Source organism: Atractosteus spatula, chromosome 7, assembly GCF_055471065.1.
Source record: "Atractosteus spatula isolate fAtrSpa1 chromosome 7, fAtrSpa1.hap1, whole genome shotgun sequence".
NCBI classification, from domain to species: domain Eukaryota; kingdom Metazoa; phylum Chordata; class Actinopteri; order Semionotiformes; family Lepisosteidae; genus Atractosteus; species Atractosteus spatula.
This window is the reverse complement of record NC_142712.1, coordinates 48,459,438-48,477,289: the sequence shown is the minus strand read 5'-3', so window position 1 is coordinate 48,477,289 and position 17,852 is coordinate 48,459,438. Positions and strand designations below refer to the sequence as shown.

Below are 17,852 nucleotides of genomic sequence, written 5' to 3'. Positions count from 1 at the left end.
TTTTATTTTAATGGACACCATATGAAAATGACAGAGAATATCTCGCTGTAGCCACATGCGAGCGCCTATGGGTTTTGCGTTCACGTTGCTTTCTTGTAGCCGCACGTGACCACAGACCGTTCAGTACCACGTGCAACAGGGAGGCGTTTTCGCTCGTTTGTAGGAACAAGCTCAATGCGTAGCCGTGTTCGCCTTTTACGAACAAGAAATTCTTGAAAAAAACGGGTAGTGGTTTTTTAAAAAGTTGTCTTTATGAAGCTATCAATGAGCATCACTGGTGCGACCGTTTGCGTGCAAAATTTTTCAGAACGCTTCAAAATGAGGTGATCTCCCAGTGTAACTACGTCACGTTTTGAGATTTACTTTTATATTACAGCACACATATCGCCTCCAGTTTCCAAAATGAAAGCCTACTAGCCCCGATGTACGATGCAGTTTAGCTATTGGCAAGAAATTAACCTTTGCTGTACACCGTTTTGCGATTATGTAAGTGTTGACATTTCTAGGTGGTGCCAAACGCGAACGTCGGAAATTGGGTCCGTTCCCAATCTACGCCATTAGGCAGCCCTGATGCACATGAGCCACGTTTAGCTCTCGCGTTCACATGTTGCGAGCACTAATACCGCGTCTAATAAATAACAGTTACAAAGTAGCGTTTTCATGTTATGTCTGGGTGGGGGATGGTACAATGTCTCAAGGATCCCTATCCCCAGTTCCCGGGAATGAAAAATAAACCCGAGCTGACCTGAAATTACCCATCATCCACCACAGTGTTCAGTGCAAACTCCCAGCGAGCAGCCTTGGTGCTGGCGAGATAATGCAGACTGTCAACAGCAAAATGCTTTTCGCCTAATTACTCCTTAAACACAGACGGTAAGACCTCATTTCCTCTGCATTCGTACTTTTAAAGACCTTGGGAGCATTCGCGCCGCACTCCTCTGGTCTCCTGCGGCAAAGACGGGGGTAAAAGCAGGTCGGGATGCCTGTCTGGAGGCTGCTAGCTGTAGCTGTGCTGGGCGCCATGTTTGGCTGATCGTGTGTGCAGCTGTTTTGGCGATTTTACCAGGCGGCGAGTTTGCGCCCCAAAACAAAAGTGGAAACGGCCCCCCGCGCCTTTGGGTGTGGCGTGATCGTTTAAAAAACAGCGCACCTGAGGCCTTCCGTCAAATAACGAGCCGTTGGATTTTTTTTTTTGGTCACGTCTTTGCCGTTGGCTCGGGAGAGCGCACATCTCTGCTCTGTTTCTCTGTGACGGGTGTTCACAGCCGTTGCCTTGAGAAACCGCATAGAACGGAACGGGCAGCGTGTGAGCTGCTGCTCTCTGCCTGCGAGCAGGAACTGTGCGCTCGCCGCCGACCCGGTGGCGACTGCTCTTCCTTCACGATTAAACGTGACCCAGGCTGTCCCACTTCTCCCGCGACTGTGAAGAAGTACCGGTGTCTTCATTGTTGCGTTCCTCTCCTTCTTTGTTTTGTTTTGTGTGTGTGTGTGGGGGCGATGTGCTGTTGCAGTGAACAAAAGAGACAACTTTCCGACGTTTCTTTCAGGAACAGCGCTTCAGCTGTTAACCGTCTGCATGGTTCATTTGTGTATAATGTGCCTAATAAATAAAATCTTAGGAAAAATGTTATTTAATTCTCAGAAAGGCTCAAGTAATACATGTGGGCTTGGTTTGGTTATTTCCATGGATGTATTTGAAAGGTGTGCACCTTATGCTTTCATAGTGCAGGAGGGTCGGTGATTATGTTTTCCACCACATCGTTTTCAACAGGTCCATAAATCTGGTTATTCGTTATTCACAGCTTTTCCTGTAGAAAATAATTGCAGTTCCCATGATCTATTTTATGCTTGGCGGTTAGTATCTCCCCAGCTTACAGGAATGATTTAACAGTTACAGAATACACCCCTTGTGTCCCAATAAAGTAGTAGGGAGGATTTCTCTGTTTAAATCATGTGAGGTGCAGAAATCCTGGAGGCCTGTGTGCTACAGGTAGAACAAAGACTTGGGCTGCAGCAGCTGGGAGCTGCCTGCAGTGTTATAATGCAGACATGGAAATTAGGAGTCGTTTTCTCACTCTTCTCGTCAAAAAGCCGCTTGTTTGTAGCGCGAGGGTCGTGCCAGGTCAGAGCCTCTCCAAGAAAAACATGGTGCGAGAACAGGCCTTTGCAGGGCAAGGACTTGGAGACAGTGTAGAGAGAGTCGCTAACTCAGCCAACGTGTTTTTGGACTGTGGGAGGAAAGCAGAGCACACCATGACATGGGGGGGGGCATGCAAACTCCACACAGAAGGTTCCACAGGCCAACCGGCCTCAACCCTGCGATCCAAGAGCTGAAAGGCTGCGATGCATACTGCCACCCCTCTGCCTGCCTCACACAGTAGTTTTCTCAGGTGCGAAGTGTCACCTCTTCCTTTGCCAGTGGATAACAATAAGACCACTGGGGCCCCGATGGTGTTTTTTTGCTTTCATCTCCGAAAGAACGACTGGGGGACAGCATAGCTCCCTCTTCCAGTGTCTCTGAGGGGCAGGCTGAGCTGCGTTGTTCTGAATTCACCCGCATGGGCTTGGTTTAGTACAGTGGAGAATTCTTCCTGTGCTTTCAGATGGTAAAGACTGATTAAATTGCCCCCCACTCCCCTTAGGGAGGAATGAAGACTTTGAATTCATGGCTGCGGTAATTTCAGGCTTACGATTCCATTTTGCGAACCTTAGTCTCGTCATTTTGAAAAATCATCGGACCGGGACGAAAGAACACATTTCACTTACAGTATACAGTATATGCGGTACCACCTTTTAGATTTTTGTCTTTCTTCTTATAGCGACATTAGAAGTGGGCTCTGCGGTTCTGACAAACGGAAAGGAGTTTGGTCGTACCTTTGCACAGTATACCTGCAGGCAGGCAGGCTTTCTCTGCTGGGGACCTGCAAGCACACAGCGCCAGTCACAGCCTCCCCTGACGTCTGATCTGCCCTTTCAAGACATGGAAAGGGATTTCTGGACTGGAGCCGGAATCCTAACACTAGACGAAAGGAAGCGCTTTACATTTAAAAAAGTTGTGGGGATGTCTTTGTTTTTCCAGTCATAAAGTTTCACAAAATAAAACGCTCCTTATGCGTATTCACACTGAGCAGGACAGGCCCTGTCTTTCCTCTTCTCAAAAGTCCCTGTCCAGAAGCCTTCCAGGTTCTGATGGCCGTGTGAACTTTCTTCTTGCCCAGCTTCGGAATGGCGGAACTTTTCATGGAATGCGAGGAGGAGGAGCTGGAGCCGTGGCAGAGAAGGATTCCTGAAGTGGTAGACGACGACGACGATGACGACGACGATGAGCCCATTTTTGTCGGGGAGTTCACGAGCTCCAAAGCGTCCGCCAGCTCCAGGCAGAGTATGCAGTTGTACTGTTCTCTTAAAATGTTGTGCATGCCTGTGACCTGATTATCATTCTAGAGCAGTCCCTCGCTGGAGATGGCACGAGTTCATGCTTGAAGAATATCTTCTGCCTCAGGAACACTTCTGAAGTAAGAAGCTGCTTATGTCTGAAGTGTTCATGCACACTGAGTCCTCCTCATGCACACTGAGTCCTCCTGGATTCAGCGGTGGAGCTGCTTCAACTTCCTACCTGTTGTTGTTCACCTGAGGTGATGGATTGCATTTTATCAGTTATGACCTCTAACTGATACTGTCCTTAACATTATACCTGGAGGGGCGGTCATAAAAAATGTCTAGTCCCTTAGAATTAATTATTAATGTAAATCAGCTATCTTCAGTGTTTAAAAGGTAGCGTTATAAAAGCAAATCTAACCGTCCTTTAGGTTGTCTTGTAGAAATGTGTTAGGGATGCATGGACTTAAATGTTTTTCTTAATACCGTTTTTGTGTTTTTCCCATGAGCGTTCTTGACTGAAGTGTTTTAAGTATGAGGATGACTTGATGTACCTGCTGTCTCAGTCCCTGGGAGTAATTTGTGATGCGCGATGTATTTATCTGTTAACAGATAGTGCACCACAGAGGTTACCTGTAGATAATGGAACTCCTAACAGATCGACAGCATCTTACAATACCGGTATTTTTTTTTTGGAGTGGTTCATTTTTTGGAATTGTAATGAATGACTTATTCCGGCTGTTAACTCTTGTGCTTGTATCTAGGTCCTGGCCCTACCTTTAAGGCTGCGAACCAGCACTACACAGCACCCGCGTCTGCTCCGAGTGTCATGGCTGTCTCGGCCATTTACCAGCCCGTCTCGAGGTCTGCCGGAGCTTCTGCCTCCTCCCAGCCGGCTCAGAGGCCTTCCCCAGCACCCTCGTCAGCACAGCCTGTGTGCCGAGGCATCCCTGCCCCCATAGTGCCTCAGGTAGCAGTCAGGCCCCTGTCTCCAGCTTCGCAGCCCGTCACCAGGTCTCTGCTCATTCCTGTGACCACACAGCCCCTGGACCGATCTGGGCCTATTCCGATTGTGACCCAGCACGTTTCCCGCACTGTGACCGCAGTCACGGCCCAGCCGATAATTATAAATAATCAGGTAGTGGTTACATCCATTCCGCTTGATTTTTCAATGCAGTTCTACATGGTTGCCAATTTTACAGAACAGTGGCAACGTCAATGACTTGTGCCTTTAGTTTGGGCAGGACTATTGCTGAAGTTGCTGGTATTCAAAGAGCACAGAACACCCAAGACCTTTTGTGTCTTTTGTTTTTCCAGGGCTATATAATGAGTTCGCCTCAGATATCCGGTAGCTCGACATTGATGCTGGGTATTAAAGCAAGTTCAGGTGGGACGCAGTATCCAAGTGGAACATCTATCGCTGTTCTTCCAGGTACAAGTCTTTGTTTTTAAAAATAAGTTTTGTGCATTACCTTTGAAAGTTTTATCTTACCGGTACAGAAAAAAAAAACATTCCTTGCCTTATGTAAGCAGTTTGGGGGCTCCGGGCGAGTTATCTCTGGTCATTTGTGTAAAGATCTACTATAGTTACAAGGCAGTGGTGTGTTTTGAATTTGTTTCTCAGATTATTTGGAGCATGTTTGTTATTTGCTTTTCCTTTCAAGGGGTTTCTCCACAAGTAGGCAGACCTGTTCAGCAAATCACTCAAGTGCATCAGGTCACCCCCGTAAGGACGGTGTCGAACCTCAGCCATCGACCTCAAGTTCAGGTTTCTTCCACCATTCAGAGCAGCATCCTCAGCCTTGCGCACGTGCAGAGCTCCTCCCAGCCCAGCTCTGCGAAACTGCAGCCCGTGCAGATGACCACCACAAAGCTGCAGCCAATCCAGTTGGCCTCTGCCTCGCTGCACTCCTCCCCGGTCATATGCGCAAAGCAGCAGTCTGTCCCAGTGGTTTCCCCCCAACTGCAGCCAGCACCCCAGGGCACTAACAGAACAGGTATGGCAAGAGATTCATTCAAAGCAAGGAATCTGGTTAGATTTGCCAAGGATGTATGAAAGACTTTTGTTTTTTCCCTTGTAGGCAATAGTACAAACTCTGCTGCAAAACGCTCTTCGGCATCGGACGGGAACGGCAACGTTCCCAAAAAGACCAAACTCGACGCAGGTATCCTCACCCTTCTGATCTGTTTCAAAGTTCCCGTCCTGTTACAGAACCATGCCTCGGGAGCAAAGCAGGTGGTGCATTTTTGTGCTTTCATAATATTGTTTAAGGGCTGTCAAGCTTTACAGAAATTCCTTTACAATGTTTGACTACTGAATTGTAGTCTGAGCCTCTTCTTCCCATGGCTGTCTGTTATTTGATCTTTTTTTAGTCTGACAGAGGGTGTCTCAGCATGTGCATCCATTGTCATTAGAAAGCAGTTGATGTTTTCTTATGAGCTTCTAAATTAAAAGTAGCTTGACAGGGTATCATATACAGATAAGGGAAGTTGCAATGAGTTTTGTTTTATAAGCCATCAAATGCCTAGTAGTGTGTAGAATCTTTGGTAATCTTGAAATATGTGATGATCTTAATTCCCATTATTATGATTTTACTCCTCTTGTAATATTTTTTTAATCACTCATCTTTCAGGAACTCCTTCAAGTGCATCTGGCAATGTTAAAAATGGGGCACCCTTTCTTAAAGCGTGTCCGAAATGCAACATTCATTTTAACCTTCCTGAGCCTCTGAGAAACCACATGAGGGTGAGTATATTAATGCCTCCCTTGGCTCCTACCACATGCATTATGGGAAGAATTGTCCCATAGAGCCAAGCTGCAGACCTTAGTCTGGGTATCCAGAGGGAATGCAAAGCTGAGACTCCCTTCGTTTCCTCCACCCCTGCTGAATGCACACAAATCACATGGGTTCAGCTTCACTGCCAAAGGTTGAGCAGCAGGGCAGCCTTGTGCTCTTCAGGTGCAGCTTGTGTACAGGTGGATGTCGCCAGATGGTGAGACTGAAGGACATGCAGCCATGTGTTTTAAAATTTAAAGAGAGAGGAAAATCAAGACGATATCAGGGAGAGGCGCAAAAAAATCCAGTCAGAGCAGAGAAATGGTGTATTGTTGGTTTGAGTGAAAAAATGGTGAACATTCTTAATTTTTTTCTCTCCATTTTTAGCGTGAATATTGTAACATGGCATTCACATCTTCCCAAGATGTGTGTATTTTCAAAAGATAGGTCGTTATACGTCCTGATATTTCTGATCAGTATTTCTGGATATATAGATGTACTTCAGAGAACTTGTATTGTGTCGCAATCCATTTAAATAATTAAGGCAATTCATTCTTACTGTTTTGTCTCTGCTTGTTGACTGGATACATCATTAGAGTGGTGCTTGAAGAAACTGTTGTACACTTGAACCCGGAGGTGTACCAGGAGTCAGTTTTGATCTTGGAACCCAAAATTGAGAGTGCAAAATAACTTAATCATCAGCCCTTTTCTGTTCTCTTCCCTTAGTACTGCTGTTATGAGATGATGAATGTGTACTTCCCCATGACCTCCAAACAAGAGACGCCAGCCACACCTGTCAAGTCTGCTGATGCTGAGAAAGGGAAACTCATTATGCTGGTGAATGAGTTCTACTATGGAAAACATGAGGGGGACTTCGGTCTCGGCCAGCAGGAGCAGAAGACTAACACAACCTTCAAGTGCTGCAGTTGCTTAAAAATCCTCAAGAACAACATAAGGTGTTCATTTACCTCAATTCTGGAACCAATTAGTTCTCAATGGATTACAGTAGAAAGTGATTCTGGCAGTGACGTTAGGCTAGTAGTAATGTTCTATATCCATGTCGAAGGGCTTGGTTCAGTCATGAGCACAAAAGAAAGCATTTCAGGTAGCTAGCAGTCGCTCCAAAGAAGCAGTTTTTTCCCCAGAGTTTTCTTTACAGTCAGTTACTTGCTTTTCCAACCACCGATCAAGTTTATTTCAGAAAGGAGTTTGAATATTGATAATGGGTCTTCTGCTAAAACCATTTGCGTCTGTTCAGATGCGTAGTGTTGGGCTGTTTTTGTGTGTTATTAATGAGAGTTTTGTCCTCCGTTTATTTTCTAAGAGGTGTAATGTGATGCTTGGTAAAGATAAGGAGATGCTTGACAGCTGTTGCGTGACTGATTCTTGCAGCAAATTAAAGGGAACAAGTTTCGGGACCGAGCTGGAAGTCCGCGGATGTTCTCCGTGGAGAGTGATTAGGCTGAGGAAGGAGAGGAGAGCACGCAACGTTACAACCTTCATTACAGTTTTCTCACATAGATTGATGACATTATCAGCAGGCTTCAGCTCAATTCCCATTAGGGACCGGCGATGAATAATAGTTGGTAGTTTACGCAGTGTAAGAACTGTTCTTTTGATTAAATAACTTTACTCTCAAATGCAGCAAAAAGCCTCTGCAAGCTGTTTTAATGGGTAGACCCGTTTGTATTGTAGTCTCTGTCTGGCAGTTAAGGTCATAGTTCTTTCGCATAAAAATCCCTTTTAGGGGAGCTGAAGTAATGTAAAACTGAAAAATGGGCCATGCCTAGCCAGGCCACAGTCGGCAGGTAAAAATGGAGAGGCTTATACCAACAGTGGAAGTGCAGATCATTAAGAAAAGCAAAAGGGTCTTGTAATTGCAGGTATTATAATGGCTATTATACGCGCTTAGAAAGAGAGGCGCAAGGAGGAGCAGCGGTAATTTATCTTTTAAACCGCTGGGAACTAATGCGCTGTGTCAATGCTTACAAAGGGTATGCTCCTCAGACCTGAGTGTTGTATTTCTTGAGAACGGCCATCTTACTCATTACACTTCTATAATATTAGAAAGTGTGGGAGTAGGGGTCATATTTCGGTACGTTTTTGAAGTAGGAATAAAACCCAAGCACAGTTCATTTGCTGTATATTTAGAAAGTTGCCATTTATGCTTTGCCGACAAAGTACTTTGTTTTTTAGATGAGGTTTGAGTGAACAAGGCCATGAAATAATGCTCGTTTTTAAACTTCGACGAACTAGGTTATCCTGCGTATCTAATTTAAGTAGCTGGCTTGCGAGTGTTAAAAAGGAAAACAAGCTGCGGTTCGCTTGAGGTTGCCTCTTTTGATGTCGCTCTTTGCTTTAGCATGTGCACAAACGAGCGCAATGCACACCTGCCACTCCGGTCACGGGAGCTCGAGTGGTACTGCAGACCTTTTCCTTAATGGCATTCAAGGCCGCATGTTCACACAGATGCACGTCTTGTCTTTTTGCAGGTTCATGAACCACATGAAGCACCACTTGGAGCTCGAGAAGCAAAGCAACGAGAGCTGGGAAAACCACACCACCTGTCAGCACTGCTACCGCCAGTACTCCACTCCCTTCCAGCTGCAGTGCCACATCGAAAGTGCCCACAGTCCGTACGAGTCAACTAGTAGGTCTTTCAGATGATTCGGTGCAGTAGCATCCTTTGTAGGCCATGCTTTCGCGTTTGTTAAAAATGTCAGGTGTTTTAAAAAAAACAGCTTGTTATTGTAAAAACATTCTGCCCCAGTCTTAGTTTTTTTTTTAAAGTCTTTTCCGTTCTCTTCGTCTTTTTTGTTTTCCAGCCAATTGTAAGATATGCGAATTGGCGTTTGAATCTGAACAAGTGCTTTTACAACACATGAAGGACAATCACAAGCCGGGAGAAATGCCCTACGTTTGCCAGGTAATAACCGAAAACGAGAAAGCAGCTGGGAATTGGAACGCCTGGCTAGACATGCAAATAAGGGAAATCTGATCCCGTAACTCTTTTTACTTTTTTTTTAGGTCTGCAACTACAGGTCATCCTTTTTTTCGGAAGTGGAGAATCACTTCCGCTCTGTCCATGAGAACACAAAGTATCTCCTGTGTCCGTTTTGCCTTAAAGTGATAAGAAGTGGGACCCCTTATATGCAGCATTATATGAGGCACCAGGTAAGGCTGAGAGTCTTCCTTTTTTCAGGGGGTACGCCAGACCCTTTTCATTTCATCTGAAATTCTGAAATTACAACCCTTGGAGTATTTTGCTGGCTCTGTCAACCAAATGGAGGTTTGAGGATTTCTGTCCTGTTGACACTGGTGTTCGCTCAAAGGGAAGGAAGTAGGACGGGGCCTGATAGGTTTCTGCTCGTACAAGTATTGAACACCTTCATCTGTCATTTTTTGTAAAGAATTGCATTCAGAGCTCGTAGCTCAACAATTTGAACAGAGTCAGCATAACTCGTAACTCACTTGTGAATTGCTCTGTTCAGTTTAATTTTGAACAGGGATTGATTATTCGTCCATCGAGCACCTTGCAGCAATATATAATGGTTTGACAACCAAGGTGTTTTTTCTTTCACTTGCCGTGAATTCTGAAGTTAATTCTGACTGGTTTCTTGACAAATAAATAATGCCATTTGCAGTGTCTATACATTTTTTTTAAATGACCATAAATAATTGTATTTTTTTCAACTTCGTTTTTAAATTTAATTCAAAAACGGTCATTTGCAAAAAAAAATGCAGTTTGAAACTCTTCAAGCTGTAAATCAGATATATTAGTTTTTTTCATTACTCATAATTTTAAAAAAATCACGATCTTTATGAAGATATATAGTGGTATACACTATAATGAGAACAAATAGAGGTTATTTTTATACTTATTTTTTATTAATTGTGGAATTTTAATATGTAATCAAGCCTCTGTATAGTATTTTTATACAGTGCCTTGCAGAGGTATCCAACCCCTTTAAAAGTTTTCAGTTGTTGCTGGATTACAAATGATATGCATCTTTTTTTCCTGTCTGTATTTTTATTGCAAACTCACATACTTAAAGACATTTAACATACTTAAGACATTTGCTGGCAAAAAACTAATTTTAAGTAGTTCAGGTGGGCAGCTGCGTCAGCATGCGTAGGCTACAAAGGAACAAGTAATAGGTTTATTCCATGGTGTAAAGAGAAAAACGTTGTGTTTTCTTTCTTCTCTTTTCAGCCTGGAATAAACCTTTTACTTGTAATTTTAAGTATGTTGCTTGCTTAAGTAATCACACCCTACACATTCATATTTGGTAGATCCAGCTTTTGCTGCAATAACAGCTTTAGTTTTTTTGGGGTAGGTGTCTACCAGTTTTGCACACAGCTTAGGAGTGATTTTCACCCATTCCTGTTTGCAGATTTTCTCCAGCTCATTCAAGTTTCTTGGACAGCAGTTGTGAATCACAATTTTCAAATAATTTGTAATCCACCAACATTTGTAAACTGTTAAGGGATCTAAATAATTTTGCAAGGTGCTGTATATGTACAATTTATGCATATGGTGAACATTAAAAAGTGCTTAAAGAATTAAGGATTGCCTGTTGTTGTTTTGCACATTGCCTGTTGTCTCCGTCTTTCTTTTCTGATGCAATTGTATTGTTTTTTGTACTACTTACCATCTGAGAGCCAGCTAAATAGCATTTCATTATACCATATACCTGTGTATGAGTATAATGACAATAAGCCTGAATTTGAGAGGAGCAGATATATGTGCTGCTAGGACTATTGGCTGTCATTTTGGAGAAAAATGAGAATATAAACTTGACTTGTTGGCTTCAAATGATCTATACACAGTACAGATGATGACAGTGTTTGTGTGTTTGTAAAGGCTAATTTAAAACGAATCAGCTCTTGTTACAACACGACTCCTTTGGTGTACTTCAAACTTGGATGTACTCTTCTTTTTCTTATAAGAAAAAAGGGATTCATCGGTGTACGAAGTGCAGGTTGCAGTTTTTAACCTGCAAGGAGAAAATGGATCACAAAACTCAGCACCATCGAACATTCAGAAAACCCAGATCCTTAGAAGGGCTTCCTCCTGGAACCAAGGTAGTCTGTGAATTTTTCCAACAGTGTCTCATTCTCCTTTGATTTGGTCACCTGGTGGCCGAGAGTCATTCTGTCTTTGCTTTTCCTTCAGGTTACTATACGGGCTTCTTTGGCGTCAGGTGGCTCTCCTGCATCTCCTAATTCCAGCAGCAAATCCATCATAAGCATTATTCCCAACAGCCCTAATGCCAAACAGTCCCACAAATCCCAGTCTAGCCAAGCAAGGTCCAGGTCCTCTTCCCACAACAAGAAGCAGGAACGGCTGAACAATTCAAAACTTTCAGGAAGATGCACACTGGCTTTACGGAATTTGAGGTAAAACTACAGCTTTTCTGAAGTTTTCCTTTCAAAGCCTCCTCCTTGGGAACTTTTAGACCTGCTGCAGCCTGAGGGAATCGTCGTTATTAATGGCATCGTAGTAACTCTGAACTTGGAAGCTGTTCGTTGTGCAGAGCAGACTGGGAGTCTGGAACAAACTGCCCAGCCACTGAGTTCAAGCTGGTTCACTGTGATCCTTCAAGACGCAGCCAGGAAATATCCACAGATCAATCAGCAATAAGTTACTAGCAACTGAATAAATACGATGCATGGAATGACTTCCTCTCGTATGAATTATTTCTCGAGGTTTTATACTTTCTCAAGAGTCAAAAGTGCTTTTGTGTTCGACAGGTTCCTTGTCCATAGGACAGGCTTCAAAAGAGCTTACCTTTTTGAGGATAAATACGTATGTGATTGTGCAGATTGTTTGCAACAGCCTTTCTAAAATTTGTTTTCTTTATATAGGAATCACCTGGGAGTTCAGAAGTGTGTTGAATGTTACATGGAAATTAAGGACTTCCCTTCTCACTACCCAACATTTGTGAATTGCCACATGTGCACGTACCGGACAAGCTGCACTAAAGCCTTTGCGAACCACATGATGAGGTATTGCTCAGCTTTGGTGTGATCATTTGTTCAAGTCACCTTAAAGCTTGTATGTATGCTAAGCAATAATACAGTGCATAACCCCCCTGAAAGGAAAACCTCTTTTTATCAAAATTTAATATTTCAAACAAAGAGCAATACACGCTTGTCAAAATGTGATTAAAGCGGTATGTTACTAGAAGGGGTGATTCTTACCTGGTTTGTCATACAGAGGTATATAGTGGAGCTGATTCGTGCCCCAACCTTCAATCTGCATGCCATCAGTCCAGCAGTCTGAGTGTGAGGTTCGTCATGATTAAGCAACATGATTATTTGATTATTTTAGTGATGTCTTCAGTTCCTCGTGATGCCTGTGGTCTTTTCCCTTTGTTGCAGCGCTGTAGTTTCAGATGAGACCTATATCGTATGTAAATTTAGAAAATTTGTAAACATGCTTTAGCTCAGGAAAACAATCTAATGTCCTGTAGTGAGCACTTTTTTAATTAACATGCCTTTTGCTCTACATTTCCGCTCCACAGAAGCTAAAGGATGGATTCATTGTTTTTTATGATGTGATTTAATAAAGCAGCTGGCAGTACTTTACCTGCTTTTCTGTCATCACCAGGTTTCACACTGCTAGTTCCAGAGACAGATTGCAAAAGCGTACCAGACCTCCAGGTAGTCTACGGTATGAACGAATAAAACTTCTAATGCCTATCCTCACACCTTTTTTACCTTTCACGGTTTTCTTAGTTTAGACATTGAAATATTTTTGATAGTGTTGTCCTTAAGAGTGTGAGTTTCCAGTTAAGGAATTATTAAGATAGATCACTCATTTCACGTGTGTGTGTGTGTGAATCCTTGCCGCAATATAAATAATTAACTGCGATTGCAGTGGTTGGGCATCTGCCTGCATTATTTGCTATTCATTATAAGCTAGGTGTTGAGGGCTGTGGTCATCAGCAGGGCAAAGCCCTCCCTGGTTAGTGTCATACACAATGCTCCCTATCTTGGTCAGACGTTTAGGGCTTGGCAGGAAGCACGTCCCCCATTGTTTGCCAAGCCTCTCTCTCTGTGCTTTTCCATTTCTTTCCCAGTTGCAATGTTGTGAACTTACGCATATAAATGGGGTCGTTCTGAAATATTAAAATGCTGGTAATAAAAGGCCGAAGCAGGTAATACGTTTCTCCCATGTGAATGAATTGTTTTTCCCCACCTGACACTCCGGGCACTTTGAATGAAATGCCGATGTTGTTGCAGGGGTGTCACGCTAGTTTGCCTGAACTGCGACTTTCTAACGGACTCGTCTGGTGCCGACAGCATGAGCAAGCACCTCACCGACAGGCAGAACCACACCTGTCAGGTCATCGTCGAGCAAGGTGTGTGCAGGTGATTCTCAAGCATTTTCATAAGTAAAAAATTTAAACAGTCTCTTTTTGCGTAGGGGAAAATAAACTTGTCTCAGATGTGCTATTGCACTGCTAACTTTTAACCCTTTTATTTCAGAAACTGCTGAAATTTGCACAGGTGAACGAATCAAAACTGAGTAAGTATTTAAAAAAACCTTTTGGGTTAAAGCTACTTTTCACATCAGTATACATTATGAGGATTACACGCTGGAAAATTTTATTTATTTTTTTAGATTGTAACCTCTGCTAAAATAGGTATTGTTTATACATTTTATAGCCTTGCACGTTGGAATAAGTCAAGAAGGAACAGAGTACTTCTGAAAATATAGGAGAATCATTTATTTTTGTGGTTTTAAAGATTGTGCTATAACAGTGTGAGTAAAAGCAATACACATAGACATACATTGGACATTGATAGTTAATAGCCCAGTGCATTTGAAAATGACTGCTACAGTGAATTTTATGCTATTTCCTTGAGAATCCAAAAAATACAGACTTAAATATAATTTTCTTCTGAAAATGGCTCTGCACAATGTAAAACTATATGCACACAAGAACATTATCCTTACGAAGAAGTATTGTCTTGCTTTCTAAACGTAATGTAATCGATAAGAGTTTTGAAGAAATTGTTTTTAATTAAACAGTACTTGCTTTGTTGATCAACGTAATCAGGTACATACTGTTTTCACCAATGACACTGGCTTTAACTGAGTGAAACCTAAGCTGTTTGGAGCTGAGCTGCTGCGTCTGTTATTGGAACTACTGAGCGTGATTAAACACCTTAGGAAGATTCCAACTCCCTGACCTAAAATTGCTTTGAAAGTTATTGTTGGTTGTAATTTTTTACCCTTAATTCATTTTTTTGTGTGTTTTTAATTGTTGTGTATACACGGCTTTTAAAAAGACCTGCAAGGAAAGATAGCTGGGGGCCTTACCCTCTGAAATCCTCCACTTAATTAATCATAGTTAAGGGTGAAAGTAATGGGAAATAATTGTACAGTCATATCAGCGGGGTCATCCATGGATTTAAATGGCAAAATCATGCTAATGGATATTATCGCTGCTCTCCACCGAAACTCCAAAAATACAGATGGCCCAGTAGTGCTGCAGCCCAAATCCTGAAGTGAAATTGGGAGCATTAATTTATTTTTATGAGTCGCATGAAACGCTTTAACGTCACCATCCTCCTGAGATTCCAAAGCAGGAAAATCAATGTAGTTGCTTCGTATGCTAAGTGCTTCTTGTAGGAGCAGGGATTAAGGCTCATTGAGGTCATGAATCATTTACTCCATGATTAATAACACTTCAGCTTGGATGTGCAAGGATCCCGTGTGGTACTTCAGCAGATAAAAACGGGCTTTAGTGCAGCATCGACAAAGAATATACAGTTACCAGTGCGTTCTGAACAAAGGCTCGTGAAAGGTTACATTTGTATTAAAACTGATGACTTCACAAGGTTTAATGGAAGGCATGGACTTTGCTGTCTTTGCACTAGCCATTTGTTATGTAAACAGAATAAATGAATCATGCTGTGTCTTGAAAAGCTTCTTTCAGTGTTGCCTTTGTACAGTGATTGGAGTTATTTAGAATTTTTCTGTCAGTATGGGCATTATTGTTTACAGCAAGAAATGCATTCATTTGCCTTTTTTTAAGGCCGCGGGACAGTCATGCTGTTCAAGAGAGAGAGGATTCTGAGGTAACCATTTCGTACTGCACTTCCTTCAAAATTGCATAATTGAAATCTCGCCGAACAAGAATTTTGTCCAGAGGTGGTCATCCCTGGTCCTGGTGAACCGCATTTCAACAGCTGCTGTAGGTCAGCCTAAATTCACTGATTTTTATAACTGACTGCAATAATTTGCTTTTACCACTTATGCAGGTTAGCAGGTACTTTAAAGGACATTTTGGTATGAAAATACCTCATGCTTTTTTATCACAAATACTACAGTAGACTGGAATTTACTAAATACATTTTATTAAATTTATTTTAAAAATGTATACATGTCCGAACAAATGAGCAAAGGATGACCTGTAAATCCTGCTCTGTGGGTCTCCAGGACCAGAGTTGGTGACCCCTGATTTTGACCATTAATGTTCACCACGTTTTTTTTACCATCAATGTTCACCATGTTTTCTTTTTTAAAAGATCGTTTTTTTTTTGTAGGGAGGTAAATGCACAGATGAGTTAAATAAAAGTCCGACCAGTCCTACAGATGTTGAACGGTAAGTAACATTTAAAAACATGCTGAACGTAAGAAGGCACTGTTGCATTGTCACTGGAATGTACCGTATCTGTGTGTGTTCATGTTTCCTCCACCCCAGGAATGAGAGGGTCGACCCTCCAGATCCTGGAGAGGCGAAGGAGGTTGCCGCTGGTGGGAAGGTGGTCTCGGAAAGCAGCGATCGGGGAGCAGCTTTGAAAGAGGAGAGGGACCGCAGCTCGCCACAGCGAGGCAGTGACGTGAAGACGGAGCCCTCCGCAAGTGACCCAGCACAGGACACGCCAGGCCCCCGGTCCCAGACGTCGCAGGACATCTCCAGGGAGGAGCCCGGAGCCAAGGCGCCTCCCAGCCCGTCCGCCAGCGAGGAGGAGGAGAAGCCGGACTCGGGGGGCAGCGTTCCCTTCGAGCAGTTCTTCAGGAAGGTGGACGAGCCCCAGTCGGTCAGCTCCGACGTGAGCGAGCAGGGCAGCAGTCACCTGGAACCCCTGACGCCTTCCGAGGTTCTCGAGCACGAGGCCACCGAGATCCTCCAGAAGGGCGGTGTCGCGCCCGCCGCCGCCAGAACCCCTCCCGCCAGTGACCACGCGGAGGACAGCGGCGACACCTCCGGCGCAGACCAATCACAAGACGGCTAGCCTGGCGGGGCCGGGGGGCGGCGGTGGCGCTGCGGACTCTTTTGTACCTGTACTGATGAGGCTTTTTTATACATTTTCCAGAACTTTTTACGAAGATCTGAGCTTGTTGAGAAAGCATGTCGGCCTGAGACTTTTTAGGTTCTATAGAATTTGTATGGCAAATTTTACTATGCACCTGTATGGGGTTGTAATCCTGTCAGGCTATAAACTGACCTATTTAAACTTTCAGTGAAAGTTGGACCACAAACATATGTCAATACTGTATGTTGTTGTGCAGAACATTAATGAAATTGTGTATATACGTTCTCTCTGCTTTGGTGTTCATCTTTTAAGTATAGATATTCTTTTAGTATGAATTTAGAAGAATGGGTTATAAACAAAACCAAAGTGGGATAACTCCATTTGGGACACATTTTTTCATGCTGCTTTTTTAAGAAAAAATAAACTGGTGTGTTTTGCCAAGTGGCAGCTACTTCAAGCTAACTATGTTACAGTAAGTGGCTTTTAGGCATGCAGCAGAGACTTGTATAGTGTAAATTGAAGTGCTATGTAGTGGAGTTCTACTGTGTACTGTATATTGGAATCTCTTCAGAACCTTAAACTTAGTATTTTTGCTACACATTCAACAGTAGGTGTAGGAGTACCAACGTTGAGTGATTTTTAGTAGACTGCTTTGTTCTTGGACTTGCCTAAAATGCTTCCGTATGTATTTTTTTTTCCTGTCCTTTGTATTTATCTTAATTTTGCCATGTCTGGGGAGGAAAGCAGTTGCTTTTATTAAGCTGTGATAAACCTTTTGGTGGCAAAAACAACACGAAAGTTGTATTAAGTGGTATCTTGCATGCAGCTGTACATTACACATTGTTACAAAAGTGAAAATAACGGAACCATGACTAAAAGGTTTATTAACAGAAGTGAAACTAATAAATTAACCTGAAAGAAGAAATTCAGTATGATGTTACTCTGATGGAGCATTGCTTTTAGTCCGAATGTCTCAGCTCTCTCTCTCTCTCAATATGCTTATTGTTATTTTTGTAGTTCTGAACTACAAAGAGGTATGGAAAGAAAGACTGAATGGAAAGAAAGATTAGTTCTGTCAATAAACCTGACAGGCCCCTAATACAACTTTGCTGGAAATGTTTCGGTTATCATTTTCTTTGGTTTTCCAGCCCTGTTTTGTTATTTTATTCTGCTAAAAATCTAGTCCTGTGTAGTTTTTTTTTAATGGTACAGCTAAAAGAATAATGTGCATCTCATTTCCACAATACAAATGCGTGTTTTTGCGTAAAAAAAGAAACACTTGTTATTACCCCAGTTTAGTCCTGTAGCACTTTTTACTAGTGACGTATGATATTGAAAGTACTTGTGTCCCCTATGCTAGACAAAGGATAGGTGGTTACTTTTAAGTATTATTGACAGAGGTAAAGTTGTGGCACAAGAAAA

General features: G+C 42.7%; 1 protein-coding gene across 6 annotated transcripts; it reads left to right on the top strand.

Moving 5' to 3' along the window:
* The first annotated feature begins 551 nt into the window (after positions 1-551).
* Positions 552-17,534, top strand: znf280d (zinc finger protein 280D). Of its 6 annotated transcripts, none has more exons than XM_088920673.1 (21): positions 552-873; positions 3,219-3,635; positions 3,991-4,059; positions 4,143-4,516; positions 4,696-4,810; positions 5,043-5,375; positions 5,460-5,543; positions 6,012-6,124; positions 6,882-7,111; positions 8,648-8,805; positions 8,981-9,081; positions 9,183-9,329; positions 11,106-11,240; positions 11,332-11,555; positions 12,024-12,164; positions 12,769-12,831; positions 13,404-13,522; positions 13,650-13,689; positions 15,206-15,248; positions 15,717-15,775; positions 15,875-17,534. In XM_088920673.1, the coding sequence occupies exons 4-21, from the start codon at positions 4,208-4,210 to the stop codon at positions 16,407-16,409; spliced, it is 2,949 nt and encodes a 982-aa protein (XP_088776799.1). In that variant the 5' UTR covers positions 552-873; positions 3,219-3,635; positions 3,991-4,059; positions 4,143-4,207; the 3' UTR covers positions 16,410-17,534. The 6 variants fall into 6 exon arrangements, with proteins under 6 accessions (XP_088776799.1, XP_088776795.1, XP_088776794.1 ...); XM_088920669.1 differs by having other exon boundaries at positions 759-873; positions 3,219-3,382; XM_088920668.1 differs by having other exon boundaries at positions 759-873; positions 3,219-3,382; positions 11,106-11,243.
* The last annotated feature ends 318 nt before the right edge of the window (positions 17,535-17,852 follow it).

What these genes read in the sequence shown, in the direction of transcription:
- znf280d (XM_088920668.1), top strand. Translation starts at nt 3,226, where the DNA reads ATGGCGGAACTTTTCATGGAATGCGAGGAGGAGGAGCTGGAGCCGTGG. An exon ending in GTCCGCCAGCTCCAGGCAGA is followed by an intron (nt 3,383 to 3,990) that starts GTATGCAGTTGT and finishes ATCTGTTAACAG; the next exon opens with ATAGTGCACCACAGAGGTTA. An exon ending in AGTCCTACAGATGTTGAACG is followed by an intron (nt 15,776 to 15,874) that starts GTAAGTAACATT and finishes CCTCCACCCCAG; the next exon opens with GAATGAGAGGGTCGACCCTC.